Consider the following 16,987-nt stretch of genomic DNA (forward strand, 5'->3'; position numbering starts at 1 on the left):
GATTGGTGGTATGGTCTGCGCCCTCGGGGACAGCCCCTGGCTGGGTCATTTCAGCTGAGGATTTCCGCGCCGCATGGGGAGCTTGTCTCTGGACCTCACGCTAGTGAGACTCTGGCCTGGTGTCCTTGTTCCTTCCACGACCGGGCAGTGCCTCAACTTCCCAGGTACCCCGTGTGGACAGCTGAGAAGTTCTGTTCCCATAATCGGTCCCGACACCCGGCTTGTCACTGGTCCCAGACCAGGCTTTGAAATCTCAGCCCCGACGGCCATGTCCACTCTCATGGGCTGTGTGGGCCACCCACCCCTCACTGGAGCAAGTTCCTGTCCCCTCTTAGAACCTTTAAATGGCACTTGGTTTTGAGCTGGGATGTGAGTGTTTAAAATACCCAGGACACGCTCTCAGCATTGCCTGTGCCTGGGTAGGGCAGGTGGCCCCTTCCTCCCTGCGGGTTTATCTCCGTAGCCCAAATGCCTTGTTCAATAAACAGCTACTGCTCGAGGATCTCTCCATCCTCTTCTTGTCTTGTCCTCTCCTCTGACTTTCTCCATTTTCTCTGCCTCCCCAGGAGTCCATGAAGGAGGACTGGTCTCAGAGGGGCCCAGGGCTCTGGCTTGGCTGGAGGGAGAGAGGTGGTCCTCCCTGGGACAGTGCTGGGCCCAGGGCAGCTCTTACCCTGAGACTCTGGCTCCACCCTGGACTCTTTTGGGGGCATAAGTTCCCTTGGGTGGCGGCAGGGGGCAGAGATAGCCAAGGGAGGTGCCCGAGTTGCCAGGAGCCCTCCCTTCTTGGAGCCAGAAGCCCTGGTGACCCTGGGAAAAGCTCCTGCCCCAGGCCCTTTGGATGTGATAGATCTGCCACTGCTCAGGCTCCCTGGGCCACCTCCGTTCCCACAGATCCCTGTTCAAGTCCAGGGTCCTAATGCGCGGCTCGAGACCAGCCCGGGGTCCAGTGGGCAAGCCTGTCGGGCGATCCAGGGCTGCCCGTGGACCTAGGGCCCCGCCGCACCATTTCCCCTGGCGGTCTTCCTTCTCCGTGTGCCCGCAGACATGGCTGAGTGAGGGCGTGGGACAGACAGTCCTGGGGGCTGGCCCCTTTCCAGCGGGACTTCCTGGACAGCCCCGCAGGATCCATCGGCCCCGCGTGTGGGGGCTGTGGAGGCAGCGTGTTCACTGGCCGGTGCTGGCCTGGCGCCTGCAGGGAGCCCCGCGCTGAGCTAGCCGGAAGGCGCTGGGCACACCACAGGCACAGGCGAGGAGTTCCGAAGGTTCCAAACGCTCTGCGGCCAGGCGCAGGGACCATGGGGAGAACCAACACCGAGGGGCCCGGGGGGTGACAGGTGGGGGAGGGCAAAGGGCGACCTCCCAGTGGGGACCTGAGGAGGCAGGAGGAGAGCTTTCCAGCAGAGGGGACAGTGGCACCGGGCCCTGGGGATCAGAGCTCCTGAGCACTCCAGAGAGGGGAGGCTGGGGGAGGAGTCTGGGGCGTCCTCCTGGACTGGGGGATTCTGAGGCCAGCAGGGTAGGAGTGTTGACTTTCTCCAGAGCCCAGGGTGGAGACGGGGGAAGAGGCAGAGCAGACAGGGCGCCCTCAGGCCTGTGGCAAGAACCCTGCCCTGGGGACTGGCTGGGCCGTCCAGGTGAGGGCGGGACACACCAGGTGAGGGAAGAGGGGCGCAAACCAACTACCCACTCCAGCAGGACGGGCCTGCGGAGCTGGGAGGCTTCCTGGAGGAGGCGGCCTTTGGACAGGGCCTGAGGATCGACAGGCAAGGTGGAAGTCCGCTTTCCGGGCCTGGCGGGGAGGGAGGGATGTTAGATCTGAGGGGCCCGAGGGTGACAAGGGACCCCCAAGGTTACAGGCCCCTGTGGCTAAACCAGTGGCTTTCTCATGCCCAGCTGAGGCTTGGCACCAGGGGCGGCATCGGGAAGACTGGTGCCCAAGGAGGGGACTTCCCCAGTCGCTGTGCAGCTGGGAAGGGGAACAGGAAGTGCAGGCGGCCTGTGGCTCCAGCCCGAGAGGCAGAGGAGGGGCTCCTCCAGGGTCCAGCGAGCAGGGTGGGGCCTCCAGGACCACAGGTCACGCCCGAGGTAGGGAAGCTGAGGGAGTGAGGGGTGAGCTCGCCTGGCCCGGGCTGGAGGGACCCGTCTCCGCCTGGCCCCCGAGCGCCCACCACCATGGCCCTGGCCCAGCAGCTGCGGGCCGAGAGGTGAGTGCAGGAGTCCCTCGGCCTCCTTAGCAGGGAGGGGCTGGGCGAGTCCGAGCCTGCATTCGCAGAAGCGAGGCTCTTGGATCCGCTTTCAGGAGCCTTTGCCGGGTGGCCACCGCCCTCAGACGCCATGGGCCTCTATGACTCAGAGGGGAACCTGTCACCTGGGGTCACACACCAAGTGGGCGCAGTCTGGGGGCTCAGACGTCTTGCTCTGTTGTCTAGGGCGCTTTCCCCGGCCTGGTAGTCAGTGAGGGCTCTCCCATCTGCTGCTCAAATGGGCTCCTCCTTGTTCTCCTCCTCCTCAGGGCTCGGCTTAGACGCCGCCTCCTCCGAGCAGCTTTCCGGGACTACCCTACCTCTTCCTTCTCGGGCCCTTGCTTTGTTTCCTTTCTCTGCCTGGTGCTTGCTTAGCTGGCATGATACCAGATCTCATTTATCATATTTTAAGAAATTTCATTAATGTTGATAGACCTTTATTTTATTCATTTATTTATTTGCGGTGCTGAGGATTGAACCCAGTGCCTCCCACACGCTAGGCAAGCGCTCCACCACCGAGCCACAGCCCAGCCCCTCGGTGACTGTCTCTATCACTGGCTTCCCCATTAGAAGCAAGCTCTGCGACTTTTCTGGGGGCTCTGTTTTGGCCACTCCTGGATCCCTAGGGTCCTGAGTGCTCAGTACAAGTTGCGGAGGGAATTACTGAGTAGAGACGGAACGGAAATTCCCAGAGCCTCCAGTCCAGTGCTGCCATTGCACGGATGGGAAAACCAAGGCCTTGGGAGGACAGAGGACCCACTAGGGGCACGGAGAGCTGAGCGTCAGGGCGAGGCCTTGGAGCGGGCCTTCCCGGGCCCAGAGCACGCCCAGCAGGCTCTCGCTGAAGGCTTCCTCGGAGGCTTCCAGCTGGGGCCTGAGGACACAGCTCGGCTCGTGCCCGGCTGGGTACGGCAGTGACGTGGGGAGCCGGTGCCCATGTTAGTCCTCAAGCATGGCCAGCGGAAGGGCGGCTGAGGTGGGCCCAGGGTGGAGCCTGGGTGCTGGGAGGGAACCTGCGGTGGAGTTTACAAAGGTCAAAGGTCTGAAAACGGGCTTATCCACGTGTGGGGGACAGGGACAGCACCCAGAGCAGGTGCCTGGCGGGGGGTCACAGTGGCCTTCCGTGGCCCTTGAGGGTGGTGCCAGGGGCCTGCTGACATCGGCCTTTGGCCCAGCCCCTGGCACCTCTCCCACAAGTGCTCATGGAGGCTGGCCTGATGTGCCCCAGAACCTTCCGGAAGCTGCGGCAGCTTGAGACTTGGCCACTTCCTGCTTCTTGGGGGCTTAGGAGGTGAGGCCAGGGCTGGCCAGCAGGGCTTGCTCCTCTCTCCCATCCTGTCCCCATCGCAGACGCCTTCGACCCTCGGTGTGGGGGTTGCCCCTCATCCCACCACCAGGCCGAGTAGCTAGGCCCTGGGGCCGCTGGCCTCTGCTCCTGCTGGCCTCCGCTCCTGCTGGCCTCCACTCCTCCACAGCCGCTCCTGAGAGTGGGTCGGGCACACTCTGCTTGTGGCCAAGGCAGAGGACACCCAAGAGGGCAGGTTTGCCTGGCAGGATGCTCTAGACCCTGAGGCCAGATGGACGGGGTGGCTGCAGCGGCGACTGGGGACCTTGGATCTGCCAGCAGTGTGTGAGCAGTTCTTTGTGCGGGGAACCCTGGGTCCTGAGCCAGGGGCCTCCCTGGCCCTTCCCGCCCTCCGCCTCCCTGGTCCAGGCTCAAAGTGGACTTTACAGGAATAGCCCTCCGTGCACTGAGCCCCAGCGTCCTGGCCCCACCGACCTGGGTGGGGTCCCCGAGGGAACGGTCACTCCAGAGAGGCTTCAGCTGGACTCTGTGCCCGCGGCCTCTCCCCATGCAGCAGCCTCGTGACTGTCCCTGGAGGCAGCCAGGCCTTGCATGCCCTTGCTAAATCAGGTGGAGTTCACAGCTGTGTGTGGAGCACCCACTAAGTGCCTGGTGCTGCTCTGCACTGAGGAAGTGTTGTGGGCACAGTCCTGCCCTCTGGGGACCTCCGGTTGTGCTTGTTAGAGGTGGAACCTCGTGACCATCTGAGACATAAGTGCTTCAACTGCACGTTTTACAGGAGCGTGGATGAGGCCAGAGCACAGGGAGGCCCTTTCCACGCTCCCCGCTGGCAGTGGCCATGGGGGAATTTGGCCTTCATCTTTGCTGGGATGGCCCCGAGCCTCTACCCCTCTGCTGTGTATCTGCCTGCTTGACCTGCTTCTCCAGGGAACGTTGTTCCCCAGGGAACGTCGAGGCAGGAAGGCCTGGTGAGTGGCACCTGCCACTCAGTGTTCTCTGCCTGTGCGCAGCCCACCTCCCTGCATTCCTTCAACTCGGCCCTCTTGTGTGGCTTTGGGCCTTTGCACGTGCCATCCCTGAAGGTCCCGAAGGGCCTTTCCTGGCAACTCCTCCTTGCCTTCCCTGGCGCTGCCCGTTGGGGAAAGCCTCCCAACCACCCTCGGCCTGTGCGAGGCCGGCTTCCCCTGGAAGCTGCGAGGTCCAAGGAGCCGAGGCCACGTCCTAACGCGGCCACGCCAGTGTCTGCCCTGGAGCCAGCGCTACGAGGAACGTGCTGAAGCTGTCATTCCTGCAGCTGGGGCGAGGGCGGGTTCTTCTGCGTTCCCGCGGCAAGCTGCTGGGAGGCTCTGGAGGATGGAGAGAACATTCTGGAGCCGCCTGCTTGGGCAGTTAGTCAGCCTCTCTGCCTCACACGTTCTCGGAGGAGGGCCCGTGCCCAGTGCCCACTCAGGAAGCGGGGGCTGGGGGGGTCTTGCCCAACCTGCCCTTCCAGTTCCTTCCGGCCCCACCCCTGGCTTACTGCGGATGAAACGCAGGGGCCCCGGGGGAGGGGGGCAGCTCCTCCCCAGGCCGTCTGTGTGGGCAAGGGTGGTGGCCCAGCGGCCAGAGAGCCTGGAGCCGGGGGTTCCTCGCACCCAGAGTCGCTCTGGGTGGCCGCTCCGGGGTTCTAAAGCAGCCCCCGCCCTGGGAGGACCAGGCCCCCGGGGACGGGCAGGGACAGTTAGTCCCCACACCTGCGAGCCTTGGTCGCGGCAGCCCCTCCCCGCTCACGGCTGGCTTCTCCCTTCCTCATCTGTTGACAAGTGACAGGGTTTGGCGACGGTGCCCAGGGGTGTCCGCCCGCTCTGGGCGAGCTTCCTCTCTCCGTGTCGCCGCCCACTCTCCTGCTCATCTTCCCTGGGGGTCGGAAGCACAGGGCACAGGAGACACTGGCTACTTCTGCCCCTGGAGCTGAGCCCCTGGGTGAGCTCCGGATCTGCGCCCCAGCCTCCCGCTGGGCTGGCCTGGAGCCCGAGGGCCCCGGGGAAGCCTGCCCCAAACTGAGCCCACCGACCAGCCCCTCTTCCCTCCCCACTCAGAGGGCGTCACTCTGGCGCTGATTTTTCCTTCTCCCCCAACAGGGAGAAACCCAAACCCCGCTGGTCATAACTTAAGAGCAACTCACAGCTTGGGAATGAGGCCGCAGGGAAAAGAGGAAGGAACTGACGGTGGCTTAAACAATGACCAGGGTTAGCTTTTTCAGATAACAGGAGGCGCAGAGGCTGGCCAGAGCTGGGTCCCCAGCTCAGTGGCTTCAGAACCAGCAACCCAGAGATGTTTTTGTTTTCTCATGGTTTTGCCTCACAGATGCCTTGTGGTTGCTGCAGATCCAGAAATCACACTTGCTTTCATGGTTGCTTTCAAGGGAAGAGGCCTGGTCCACGCCTCCAGATCGGGAAAGCAAACCCTCTCCAGAGGCTCCCAAAATAGATTTTCTCTTAGGTCTCATTGGCCAGAACTGGTCACCTGGCAGCGCTGAGTTACAAGGGAGCTGGGAAACAGGAGCAGGGTCCCGCTGTTCAGCTCAGATCAATCACAATCTGTCACCCTGGGGACAGCCAGGCTGCCACTCTGAACAAAGGGATATTGGTTGGCCAGGAAGAAGCCGGGGACACAGCAAATGCTAGCAGTGTCTGCCAAGGGTGGTGTCCCTGGTGTCCCCTACTCCTGTCCCTGCTGTCGGCTCAGGCCCATATCATCTGTCTGTCGGGCCCTTCAGGAACTCCCAGCAGGACCCCCCTTAGCCTCTGCCCCCTGAGCCTCTCCACTCGGGGCCTGAGCCGCGGTCCCGTAGCCGGGGTCGCCTGCGCTTGATTTTCTTCTGAAGCCCTGCGTGACTCCCTTTTGTTGCTCGTTGGGGTTCCCCGCCCAGCACGGGGACCCTCAGCTGCCTCTTGGGTCTCAGATCACACCAGGTTCCGCCCACACCAGATGGGCCCCTTAGCACAGGCTGCTCCACTGCCTGGCACACCCTTCCCAGTGCCCTCCGGGTGGCTTCCTACGTGACTGTCTAGACCTGGCTCAAATGTCACCTGCTCTTTGTGGACTTCCCAAGCACAGCATGGCTAGTCCTTCTCTCTATGGGATTCTGTATTTGTCCCCTTTGGGCTACTCTCACGAAATCCCCGGGGCCATCCACTGACAAAACCAAAAGGCTAATTTTGGCTCACGGTTCTGGAGGTCCTCTTCCAAGGCTGGGCGGCCCATGCTCGGGCCCCCGGGAGCCCCGGCAGAGCAAACCACTCAGGTCAGGAGCGGAGCAGAGGCGGGACCAGCAGGGGCCCACCGTCCACTTGGAGAACACGCCCCGCCTGGTGTCCTGGGATCGCCCGTGGGCCAAGCTAAGGTGCACAGCACCCCAGCAGTGCCAGCCTGGGGACCGAGCCTTTACACAGGGACCTTGGGGACACTCGGCTTCCACACCTCAGCAGGCCCTGCGGTTCTCTGTCCGGGGCTGACCGTCTGCCCTGGACCCAGGCCTAGCAGGGCCCGTGGAGGAGGCCACCACGCTCACTCGCAGAGCAGTCTGTTGGGCTGCGTCTGGCTGGCCACACCTGGTCCCCTCCGGCCCCCTCATGCCCAAGGCCAGCTCTGCGCCTCCAAATGCCCAGCCTGGCAACTGGCCAGGCATGGGCAGCGGGGCACCAACAGCCTGCTCCGCGCCCTGCCTCATGCCCGTGGCCTGGGACACGGCGGCGTGATAACCAGGATCCCTTCTCTGGCCCCCTCAGTGACTTTGAACAGCTGCCCGATGATGTGGCCATCGCAGCCAACATCGCCGACATCGAGGAGAAGAGGGGCTTCACCAGCCACTTCGTAAGAGAGCCCGGCCCTTCGCCTTTTGGCCTCTGAACCTTTGCTCTCTGACCTCTGGACCTCCCACTTCCATCCCTTGGCTGCTCAGTGATCCTCAGCAGGGCCACTTTGCCCCTTGGGGGACATTGGTGACACTCTGAGATATTTTGTCTCTTACTTCTTTTTGGGCAGGGCTGCTACTGGCATCTAGTGGGTAGAGTCTGGGTTTGCCCCAGCCCAGGGGACAGCTCCGGTGAAGAACTAGACATTGCCAATGTCACCCTGAGGCCGAGAGAACCTGCTATCTCCCCAGGGCCTCTGAGCCTCCACCCTCTGAGCCTCTACCCTCTGAGCCTCCACCCTCTGAGCCTCCACCCTCTGCCTCTTGGCTTCTTTTCCTGACCTCTAAGCCTTCTGGGGCCTCTGTCCTTAGGTTTTTGTCATCGAGGTGAAGACAAAAGGAGGTTCTAAGTACCTCATCTACCGCCGCTACCGCCAGTTCTATGCCTTGCAGAGCAAGCTGGAGGAGCGGTTCGGGCCAGAGAGTAAGACCAGCCGGTTCACCTGCAGCCTGCCCATGCTCCCAGGTAGGCTGGCCGCTTCCGCAGCTGCTGCCTGCTAAGCCAGGCCCAGCCCCAGGCGGCGACCCCGGCTCCTCTGGCAGTGAGGCAAAAACCACTGGTTTAGCCAGGGAGCCCCTCCTGGCACAGAGAGGCTGCCAGCCCGCCCCTGTGGCCACCCCTCTGAGTCTCCCCGGGACTTTGCCTACAGCACTCCAGCCTCTGTCATGGTGCCCGACAGAGAGCCAAACAGTGCCACGCCTGCCTCCTGGCTCCCCGGGGTCCCCACAGGCTCCTGGAGAGGACATTGTCTCCGAGCTGTCCATCGCCTGCCTGTCCTTCCCCAGAACACCTGCCCTCCTCCGAGGACCGATTCATGACCCAGAGAGACTCATTTTTTGGGGCGCGATTCAGGATTTGGTAGAGGGTTTGACCTTGGCACCTTGGCACACAGGAAGGTGGCACCTTGAGAGGTCTAGAGGAGCTAATGCCGGGAAAGTCCCACCCCAGAATTCCAGTTCCTTTTTCTGGAGGGAGTCGGGCATGATGATATGGGTAGAAGCCACTGGGGACTCGTCGTGCGCCCAGGGCTGAGGACTGCTGTCTCGGCAAGGGGGATACGGCCGTGAGCAGAGCAAAGGCCTGTTCTCTTGGAATTGAGAAGAGTGCGTGTGTGCCCGTGCATGTGTGTGCGTAAGTTTGTGTGTGTGCTTGTGCGTGCATGCATGTGTGTGCATGCACGTGTGCATTGTGTATATGTGCGCATGTATGTGTGTGCCTGTGCATGTGTGTGCGTGCATGTGCGTGTGCATGTGTGGATGTGTGCATGTGTGTGCATGTGCATGTGTGCATGTGTGTGCATGTGTTCTTGTGCATGTGTGTGTGCATGTGCATGTGTGCACGTGTTCTTGTGCATGTGTGTATGTGTGTGCATGTGTGCTTGTGCATGTGTGCATGTGTATGTGCATGTGTGCTTGTGCATGTGCGCACATGTATGTGTACATGCATATGTGTGCGTATGTGTGTGTTCTTGTGCATGTGTGTATGTGTGTGTGCCTGTACTGTGTGTGTGTGTGTGGTGCATGTGTTCTTGTGCATGTGTGCATGTGTGTGTGTGTGTTCTTGTGCATGTGTGTGTGCGTGTATTCTTGTGCATGTGTGTATGTGTGTGTGCCTGTGCTGTGTGCGTGTGTGTGAGAAGGTGGAAACGTGAAGGGCAGCAGCACGATCGTGTCAGTGCGGTCGCCCAGGCTCCGGGTGCCATGGGAGAGTTCCAGCCCAGGACTCTGGCTGCTTCCTGGCCTCAGAGCAGCCCCTGCCCAGGCCGCGTGCCACGCCAGGCCCCCAGGATGGCTCTGCCTTCTCCGCAGTGAAAGTCTACGTGGGTGTGAAACAGGAGATCGCCGAGATGCGCATCCCCGCCCTCAACGCCTACATGAAGGTACCGCAGGCCCTGCCACCTTGGTGCGTGGGGGGGCACCGTGCCACCTCGGTGCATGGGGGGCACCGGGGGTTGGGCGCGGGGGCCGCCCCTGGTGTGGCTTTGGGAACGGCCTCTGAGATCCTGAAGGCCTGACCTGGGGAGAGAGGCGGATGAGCTCTCAGGGCTCCAGGGCCTGGGCGGGGCCCGGAGAAGGTTCAAGAGCCACGCTTGGAGCAGACAGGTCTCTGGCACGCTCCAGGCCCACAGGGGTTGCCTGCACCTGTGTTAGGGTTCAGGGTGGAGGGTCAGCACCTGTCCCGAGGTGCCCGCGGGAAAGCTCGCAGGTGGACTGTGAAGCCACACGGAGGCCACACGCAATGGCCGCATCACGGGGAATGACAACCAGGCCACCCGCTGGCAGACCTGGAGGAGGCCCCAGGTCTGACAGACCGGCACCCGACCACGCGCTGCATGTTGACTCTCCCGCCATCCTGGCTGGCTGCCCTCGGGGAGGCGCCACCTGCAGCCGTTGGCATCCCGACGAGAGGGGACGCAGGAAGGAGCGTCCTGAAGGAGGAGCTGCAGCAGTCAGGGAAGGACTCCCACCGGCAGAGCCACGAGGAAGGACCCGTCTCCCCAGGAGGTGGCGACACCGGGTCACCAGAGGCGCGCAGGCCGCGGCTCCGCGGCAGCACGGGAAGCTGGAGAGGGAAGTCCCTGTCACAGCCCGGTGACCTCACAGCCCGAGAGCCCTGAACCCGGAGGCTTCGTCTGGGCTCTGACGCTGACTGTTGGGTGACTTGGGCGAGTCGACCACCGTCTCCGAGAGGCTTGGTTGTCTCACCTCCATCGCTCGGGCCTCTGGGAGCGCAGCCGGGATCCATTGAGAAAAGGATGGAAGCTGCTGTCAGCGGCAAGCCTGCTCCAGAGGGAGGAGCAGGGGCGGATGGAGGAGGGCAGAGGAGGAGGCCAGGCCAGAGGTTGCAGGAACCCTGGGCTCTGAGCCAAGGAGAGGCGGGAGAACCCGGGCTTTGCCGGGAAGGCATCTCCCTTCAAGGGGGCGCTGAGACCTCTGCTCCTTCTGGTGCTGGAGGCTGCCCCTCCCCCTCTGCTGGTGGAGGGAGGAGGCTCTGGAGGGAGGACCCTGGGGAGCTGGGACTCTGACTCCCAGTGGCCCAGAGGAGCCTCTCTCTGCCGCTGTGTCTGATCGGGTTCCTGGAGACCAGCGGTCTTCAGGGCAGGACCCCTCGCAATGGCAATAGCATCCTGTGCTGGTTCCATTGTTAAATAGGGGTTAGGAAAGCTCGATTCACTGCGACTTCTTCACAGCTGCTGTTAATTGGGGTTATTTGGGGAACACACCCCATCTGGCCTCATCTTGAGCTAAGGGGTGGGCTTTAGCAGCAGATGGCTCTGGGTGCCCCAGCTCTGCCACCTGCTAGGCTGTGTGGCCCTGGGCAGGTCCTTTCCCTCTCTGATCCTAACTCACAGGTACTGTGAGATGGACATACATGCACTCAGCTCAGTGCCTGAAACAGTCACCTATTGCCACTGAGAGTGCTGCTTCTGGAGGCCTGTAGCTACTTCCAGATGAGCTTGTCTCAAGTCAGTGGTCCCCAGGAGCAAAGCTTGTGACGTGTCACCTTCAGCCTGGGCTGCGTTGGTAGAGAGGGGCTGAGGTCGGGGGCGGGATGGAGCGGCTGAGCCGGACCTGCAGGCCTTTCTGCTGACCGCCACCCCGTCCCGCCCCTCCCCTGCAGAACCTCCTCAGCCTGCCTGTCTGGGTGCTGATGGACCCTGACGTCAGGATCTTCTTCTACCAGTCGGCCTATGACGCGGAGCAGGTGCCCCAGGCGCTGCGCCGGCTCCGGCCGCGCACGCGCAAAGTGTGAGTGGCTGGGACAGCTCCGCGGGCTGGAAGGGGAGCCAAGGAACCAGCCCAGCTCTGCCGGGCGCTCCTCCTTATCAGAGGGGTTCAGCTGAGGACTGCAGGACAAGTGTGCTGACGTTGGTGATGGCGAAGTGGGACGCGGGCCCGGGGCGTTGACCCAGGAGGATTCTGTGCACAGTGATTGGGAGGCCGCTCAAAGCTCTGGGTGCCTGCGGGCAGGAGGAGGGATGTGGAGGTCACTCACGCAGACGTGCCCTCCGCCCGTCCCTGGTGGTTACATTTGCTGGCTGGCTGGCTGCTGTCGCTGCTTCTAATTCCAAAGAGCCGGCCTGTCCCTTCCCGAGCTTCCTAGGCGGAAAATAAGCGCCCAGCCAGAAGCGGCTGGAATAGTCCTGGGCTCCCCAAGTCAGGCGGTCCCAAGCCCCTGCCCTGCCTGCAGCTCCCCCTTCTCCAGCCAGCGCCCCAAGTGCCCCCTTCCCCCATGCCTGGCGCTCCCCTGTCACCCAGGCAGGGGGCTCTAAGTTCCAGCTGTGCCCCCGGCAGACGTGGCCCCCTCTCCCAGCCTGGGTCTCTTCTGCTGAGAAATCTCCCTCAGAACACAAGGGAAAGGCGCAGAGCGTGGGCGGCCACCCCTCTGTGCCTCCTGGGCCCCTGCCTCCTGGTCCACAAGGGAGAGCAGTCACCCCAGGCTGGTGAGAAGGAAGGAGGTCACTGGCCAAGGACCAGGGGCAGCTGCGCTTGGTCCTGCCCCTCCAGCAGCCCTGGTCCTCACCAGGAGTCCCCCGAGCGCAGAGGCAGGAGCTGGGCCCTGAGGGGCTCGGGAGGCTGACAGCCCGCTTCTCTCCACAGTAAGAGCGTGTCCCCGACGGGCCCCAGTGTGGACCGCACGGAGGCTCCACGGGCAGAGGTACTGCAGTCCACCTCGCCCGCTCTCCGCCCGGGTCCCAGCACTGTGGGTCTGGGATGTGTCTGGGCACTGCGGGAAGGGAGGGGCACCAGCCCAGCAGGGGGCGGGAAGTGACCAGCAGGCACAGGCAGCAGAGAGGGCGTCCTTCCACCTCCACTCCAGAGCTCCTCCTGGCCTCTGTGGGGCCAGCCCTCAGACAAGGTCCTGTGCTTCAGGTGCCCACAGCCACAAGTGGCACTTCCAAACCAGTGAGGGCAGTGCCCCGGGGTAGGGAGGCCTGCAGCTCTCAGCGAGGCCCGGCAGGCCAGGAAGGAGGCTGTCTGGAGAGTTCGGGCCCTTCCCCTCGCGTGCATCCCACTAGCTCTGGGAAGAGTGCCTGTTCTGGGGTCAGGGAGACCTGGGTTCTCATCCCCGCCTCCACTAACAAACGGTAGCCTCAGCATCCTGCCCGAGCCTCAGTTTCCTCATCTGTAAAACAGGAGGCCAAAGCGCATACGGCACTTCAGTAGATGCTCAATGAATGTCTGTCCTTCCCACGCTTCTGCACAGGCCATGTTCGACTTCACCGGGAACAGCAAACTGGAGCTGAGCTTTAAAGCTGGAGACGTGATCTTCCTTCTCAGTAGGGTCAACAAAGACTGGCTAGAGGTGAGACTGGAGGCAAGGCTGGGGGAGGATGGAGGTGAGAATGTAGTGAAGTTGGAGGCTAAGATGGAGGTGAGGATGGAGGCTAGGATGGAGGTGAGGTTGGAGGTGAGGAAGGAAGGAAGATGGAGGTTAGAAGATGAAGCAGGAGGTAAGAAGGAGGATGGAGGTTAGGAGGTGAGGACACAGTAGAGCTGGAGGTCAGGATGGAGCTGGTCATTTAGGTGTGCTGAGCAGAGGAAGAGCTGGAGGAGGTCCAGGGAGTCTCGGGGAAGAGAGGCCATCTGCGAGAGCCTGGGGCCCCAGAAGATTGGGCAGCCTGTGAGGACACGGCGCGGGGGACAGGGGTGTGGGGAGCAGGAGGCTCTGGGGCCGTGAACTTGCCCTGGATCCGAGGTGGAGGAGTGGGTTGCTCTGGGCTGGTGAGGGGACTACTCGGCTCCATCGTGAAGAGGCCCTTCCTCAGCAGTGGCACTGCCGACTCGGGGACCTGGCGGGAGATGTCCCGTGTGGTGCATCGGGGCCTCTCCACAGAGGCCAGTCACCCCCCAACAAGACCCTGGTCCACTTTTGCTCCTTGGGACAAAGTCACTCCCGCTTGAGAAGCGCTAGGGCCAGCCCCAGGGGTCCTGGCCCCGTGGAGGGGAGGAGGAAGGGTCCCTGGCGTCCGGCACTGGACAGGAGCAAGTGGTGACCGTTAGGGGACTCGGCAGTTTCCCTTTGCCCCCAGCAGAGGCTCCTTCCCAGGATCCCAGGGGCTCGGCAGCTCTGCAGGAGGGAGCGTTCTCTCACCCCCTGCCTTCCAGAAAGTCCTGCGTGTTAGGATGCGGTCATCTGCGGCCTCAGCTTGCAGGAGGGGCAGGCAGGGTGTCACTCGACCCTCGTCTGTGCGTCTGTGCCAGGCGCATGAAGCATGTCTTCTGTCTGCTTGTCCTGAAGGTCCAGCCACAAAGGGCACAAAGCACCAGCAGGCCCTGGGCTGGCGCTCAGGGGAGGGGCCTGGGCTGGGGAAGCGACCTCTGGCTCCTCGGGGTGTCTAGGGGACCCCGACAGGCCCCTCCATGCCCCTTGTCTTCTCCCTTTACACCTGTCACCATCTGTCACTATGTGGCTCACCTGATTGCCCAAATGTCACCTACCACCCTGGTGGGCTCCCAGGGAGGGCACAGATGTATCTCCCTTGAGTGCCCAGAGCCCGCACAGAGCAGGGACTCCAGAAGTCTTTTTTGAATGAATGAATGAGGTGAAACATCTCTCCAGAAAATTCAGATCTTGACCTGAAGTCCAAAACCAGAATGTGAGTCCAGCAGGACAGCTCAGGGAGCTTCCTCACTTTCCTCCCTATTCATTGGTTTTCTGTCACTAGAATAAAATGCCCGAGACAATCAGCTTATAAAAGAGACGAGGTTTGTTTGGGTTCATAGTTTTGGAGCCCCCAGGCCGCCATCATTTGGCCCTGTTGCTCATCACGGTTGGAGCTCGGGACAGAGCCAAACCCCTCACCTCAGGGCCTGGAAGCCACCTGGAACACCAGCAGGAGGCAGGGGTCAGGGTCCCACCGCCCCTTTAAGGCCACACCCCCTTTAAGACCACACCCCTATGGTCTAAGGACCTCCCCCTAGGCCCCGCCTCTTAAAGGTTCCACCACCTTCCAACAGTGCCGCTCTGGGGTCCAAGCTGTCCCACCTGGCCTCTGGGGACACTCCAGATCCAAGCCATAGGCCCCGCCCGCTGCATAAGGGGACCCAGACCTGTCCCTCTGCTGTCACCTAGAGGGCCTGGGGCTCTTTGGCAGACCGGCAGCCCCTTCCTCCTCCTCAGGGCACGTCCCAGGGTGTCACAGGCATCTTCCCAGCCTCCTTCGTGAGGATCCTCAAGGACTTCCCCGAGGAGGACGACCCGACCAACTGGCTGCGCTGCTACTACTACGAGGACACCATCAGCACCATCAAGTGCGTGGCCGCAGGAGGGAGGCGTCCCCCGCCTGCTGGCACCCTAGCCCAGGCCACGCTCCCATGGCGTCCCTCCCCCTCCAAAGCCGGCTGTGGCTCCCACGCCCTTCCAGATGAGCCGCTTGCCGTAACAAGATGTCGAGGTCCAGCCCGTTCCCGGCCCCACCCGTGTCCCCTTCCAGCCTGACGCCCACTCCCGTTGCTCTCAGGGACATTGCCGTGGAAGAGGACCTCAACAGCACTCCCCTGTTCAAAGACCTGCTGGAGCTCATGAGGTGAGGGCCGGGGCGCCTGGCGGTGAGGACACAGGGAAGCACCTGCCCAGGACCTTGGTGTTCCGTGTCATCCCAGCTTCCTGCCATAGCACAGTCGGGCCCCGTAGGCGGGTGGTCCCCTCTCCATGTGAGACAGAGCCGGGAGGAGCTGCGGAGGCCAAAGGGCCCGGACTGAGGTCACACGTGACTCCAGACGTGCAGCCAAAACTAAGATCCCTCTGACTGGAAGCCTTGAACTTGACCCTAACCTTAGGGAGCTCACGGCCTTCCAAGACCCAGGTCGTGGCTGTAGTCGTTTTAGGGAACGGTGAGCGCGGGGCTGCATTTCTTACTATCGAATAAGACCTGCTCATTACGGAAGGGAACGCCCACAGTCATGTCCGAAAGGAACAGGGCCGGGACGTCACCTGACTTCGTTATTCCACGTGGATTCTGGTTTCTTTAGCACGTGTGCACCTCCCACCCCCAGCCGTGCACCCTGAGCAAGGCGTTCTGTGGACAGCTTTTTATCGGCCGCTTTGGTCACCTCCCCTCTGTGACAGCTATAAACCGTGTTGGGACGACCACCTCTGTTCTCGTGTTTGATGACCTGTCCGATCACTTTCTTGGGATCATTTTATGGGATCAGCGTTTGCAAATCAGACTCAGACTCATTGGGTCAAGTTACCCCGAGGGAGGTCAGGCTGATTTTCACCTGGCCGGCCAGGAGGGCGGGTTCCATTCCTCACCAGGTTCTCCACAGCTCCATGCACGTCTCTCTCTGGGACATGCTCTGTTGGGCCCTGTGCCTACCAAAACCTCGCTCCCTCTTTGTGATGGCTCTTCAGACTTTAGCGCTGTATGCAAGACATGTCAGCTCAGGCCTCTGATGTATTGTGAAAACACTTCTCCCCTTTAAGTCTCAGTTTCCCCGTCTGCACAATGGGGTGGGCTCTGCCTGAGGACAAGACGCGTGTGGCGCTCCTTCCTCCTCGGGCTATTAGAGCCCTCTAGGAAGTCTCCCTGCCTCTCTGTCAGGCCCAAGGCTGCAGCTTCTCTCCCGGGGCCCTGAATAGCCCTGATCTGTCCCATCCAGGCGGGAGTTCCAGCGGGAGGACATCGCCCTGAACTACCAGGACGCCGAGGGGGACCTGGTTCGGCTGCTGTCAGATGAGGACGTTCGGCTCATGGTGAAGCAGGCCCAGGGCCTCCCCTCCCAGAAGCGCCTCTTCCCCTGGAAGCTGCACGTCACCCAGAAAGACAACTATGGCGTCTACAACACGGCACCCTGAGCCAGCAGTGGCCCTGGGGTGGGAGAGGTGGCCCCTCAGAGATGAGTCGCCTGGCAAGACCTAGAGGACGTCTCGGACATGCTGGTCCGGAGGCTGGTGGGCCAGCAGGAATGGCTGGTCCCCGTCTCTACACCCGTCTCTGAGTTCAATCAGCCTTTGAATCCCAGAGGGCCAGGCTCGGGAACAGAGTGTCTTTGGAGGGAGAGAAAGAGGGAATAAAGTATCGCTAAATGGCATCAGCTGTGGGCCATATACACCTGGCAGGGGCCCTGGTGGAGCTGCCAATCCAGCGCCACTCCCTCACCCCGTCCCTATGTGCAGAAACCCCGCGACACCCCATTCCTGCTTCCCGACTCCCTTTGACTTGTCCCGCATTTCCTGAATTGGATACCTGCTTCCTGCGAGGTCCCACCAGTGCCCAGTCCTCCGCCGTGTGCCGAGGGTCAGGGCTTCTCTCGGTCCTCTTCCCGCTGCTGTCATACAGAGGAGAGGATCTTGGTGCCCGTTGTCCCCACGGCAACGGAGCGTGGGGTAGAGGCAGGGGAGGACTCTGATACTCGGGTGGAGGAGGCGGAGTGCTAGGGTCTTCTGTGAGCTCCTCTCATCCAACTCTGTCTGAGAAGGTCCCTTCCAGAACACTGGTGAGGGGCATGGCGGACCCATCCCCAGGGAAACGC

General features: G+C 62.1%; 1 protein-coding gene across 1 annotated transcript; it reads left to right on the top strand.

Annotated features, from left to right (window-relative positions):
- The first annotated feature begins 1,816 nt into the window (after nt 1-1,816).
- NCF4 (neutrophil cytosolic factor 4) lies at nt 1,817-16,660 on the top strand. Its single transcript, XM_079141667.1, has 10 exons — nt 1,817-2,207; nt 7,323-7,407; nt 7,820-7,973; nt 9,317-9,387; nt 11,130-11,257; nt 12,110-12,167; nt 12,717-12,815; nt 14,634-14,764; nt 14,974-15,039; nt 16,115-16,660. Exons 1-10 carry the CDS (start codon nt 2,176-2,178, stop codon nt 16,308-16,310), a joined length of 1,020 nt encoding a protein of 339 aa, XP_078997793.1. The 5' UTR covers nt 1,817-2,175; the 3' UTR covers nt 16,311-16,660.
- Nucleotides 16,661-16,987: the final 327 nt, after the last annotated feature.

Source organism: Sciurus vulgaris, assembly GCF_902686455.1.
Source record: "Sciurus vulgaris genome assembly, chromosome: 5".
Classification (NCBI taxonomy): domain Eukaryota; kingdom Metazoa; phylum Chordata; class Mammalia; order Rodentia; family Sciuridae; genus Sciurus; species Sciurus vulgaris.

What these genes read in the sequence shown, in the direction of transcription:
- NCF4 (XM_079141667.1), top strand. Translation starts at nt 2,176, where the DNA reads ATGGCCCTGGCCCAGCAGCTGCGGGCCGAGAG. An exon ending in GGGGCTTCACCAGCCACTTC is followed by an intron (nt 7,408 to 7,819) that starts GTAAGAGAGCCC and finishes CTCTGTCCTTAG; the next exon opens with GTTTTTGTCATCGAGGTGAA. An exon ending in TCAACAAAGACTGGCTAGAG is followed by an intron (nt 12,816 to 14,633) that starts GTGAGACTGGAG and finishes CCTCCTCCTCAG; the next exon opens with GGCACGTCCCAGGGTGTCAC.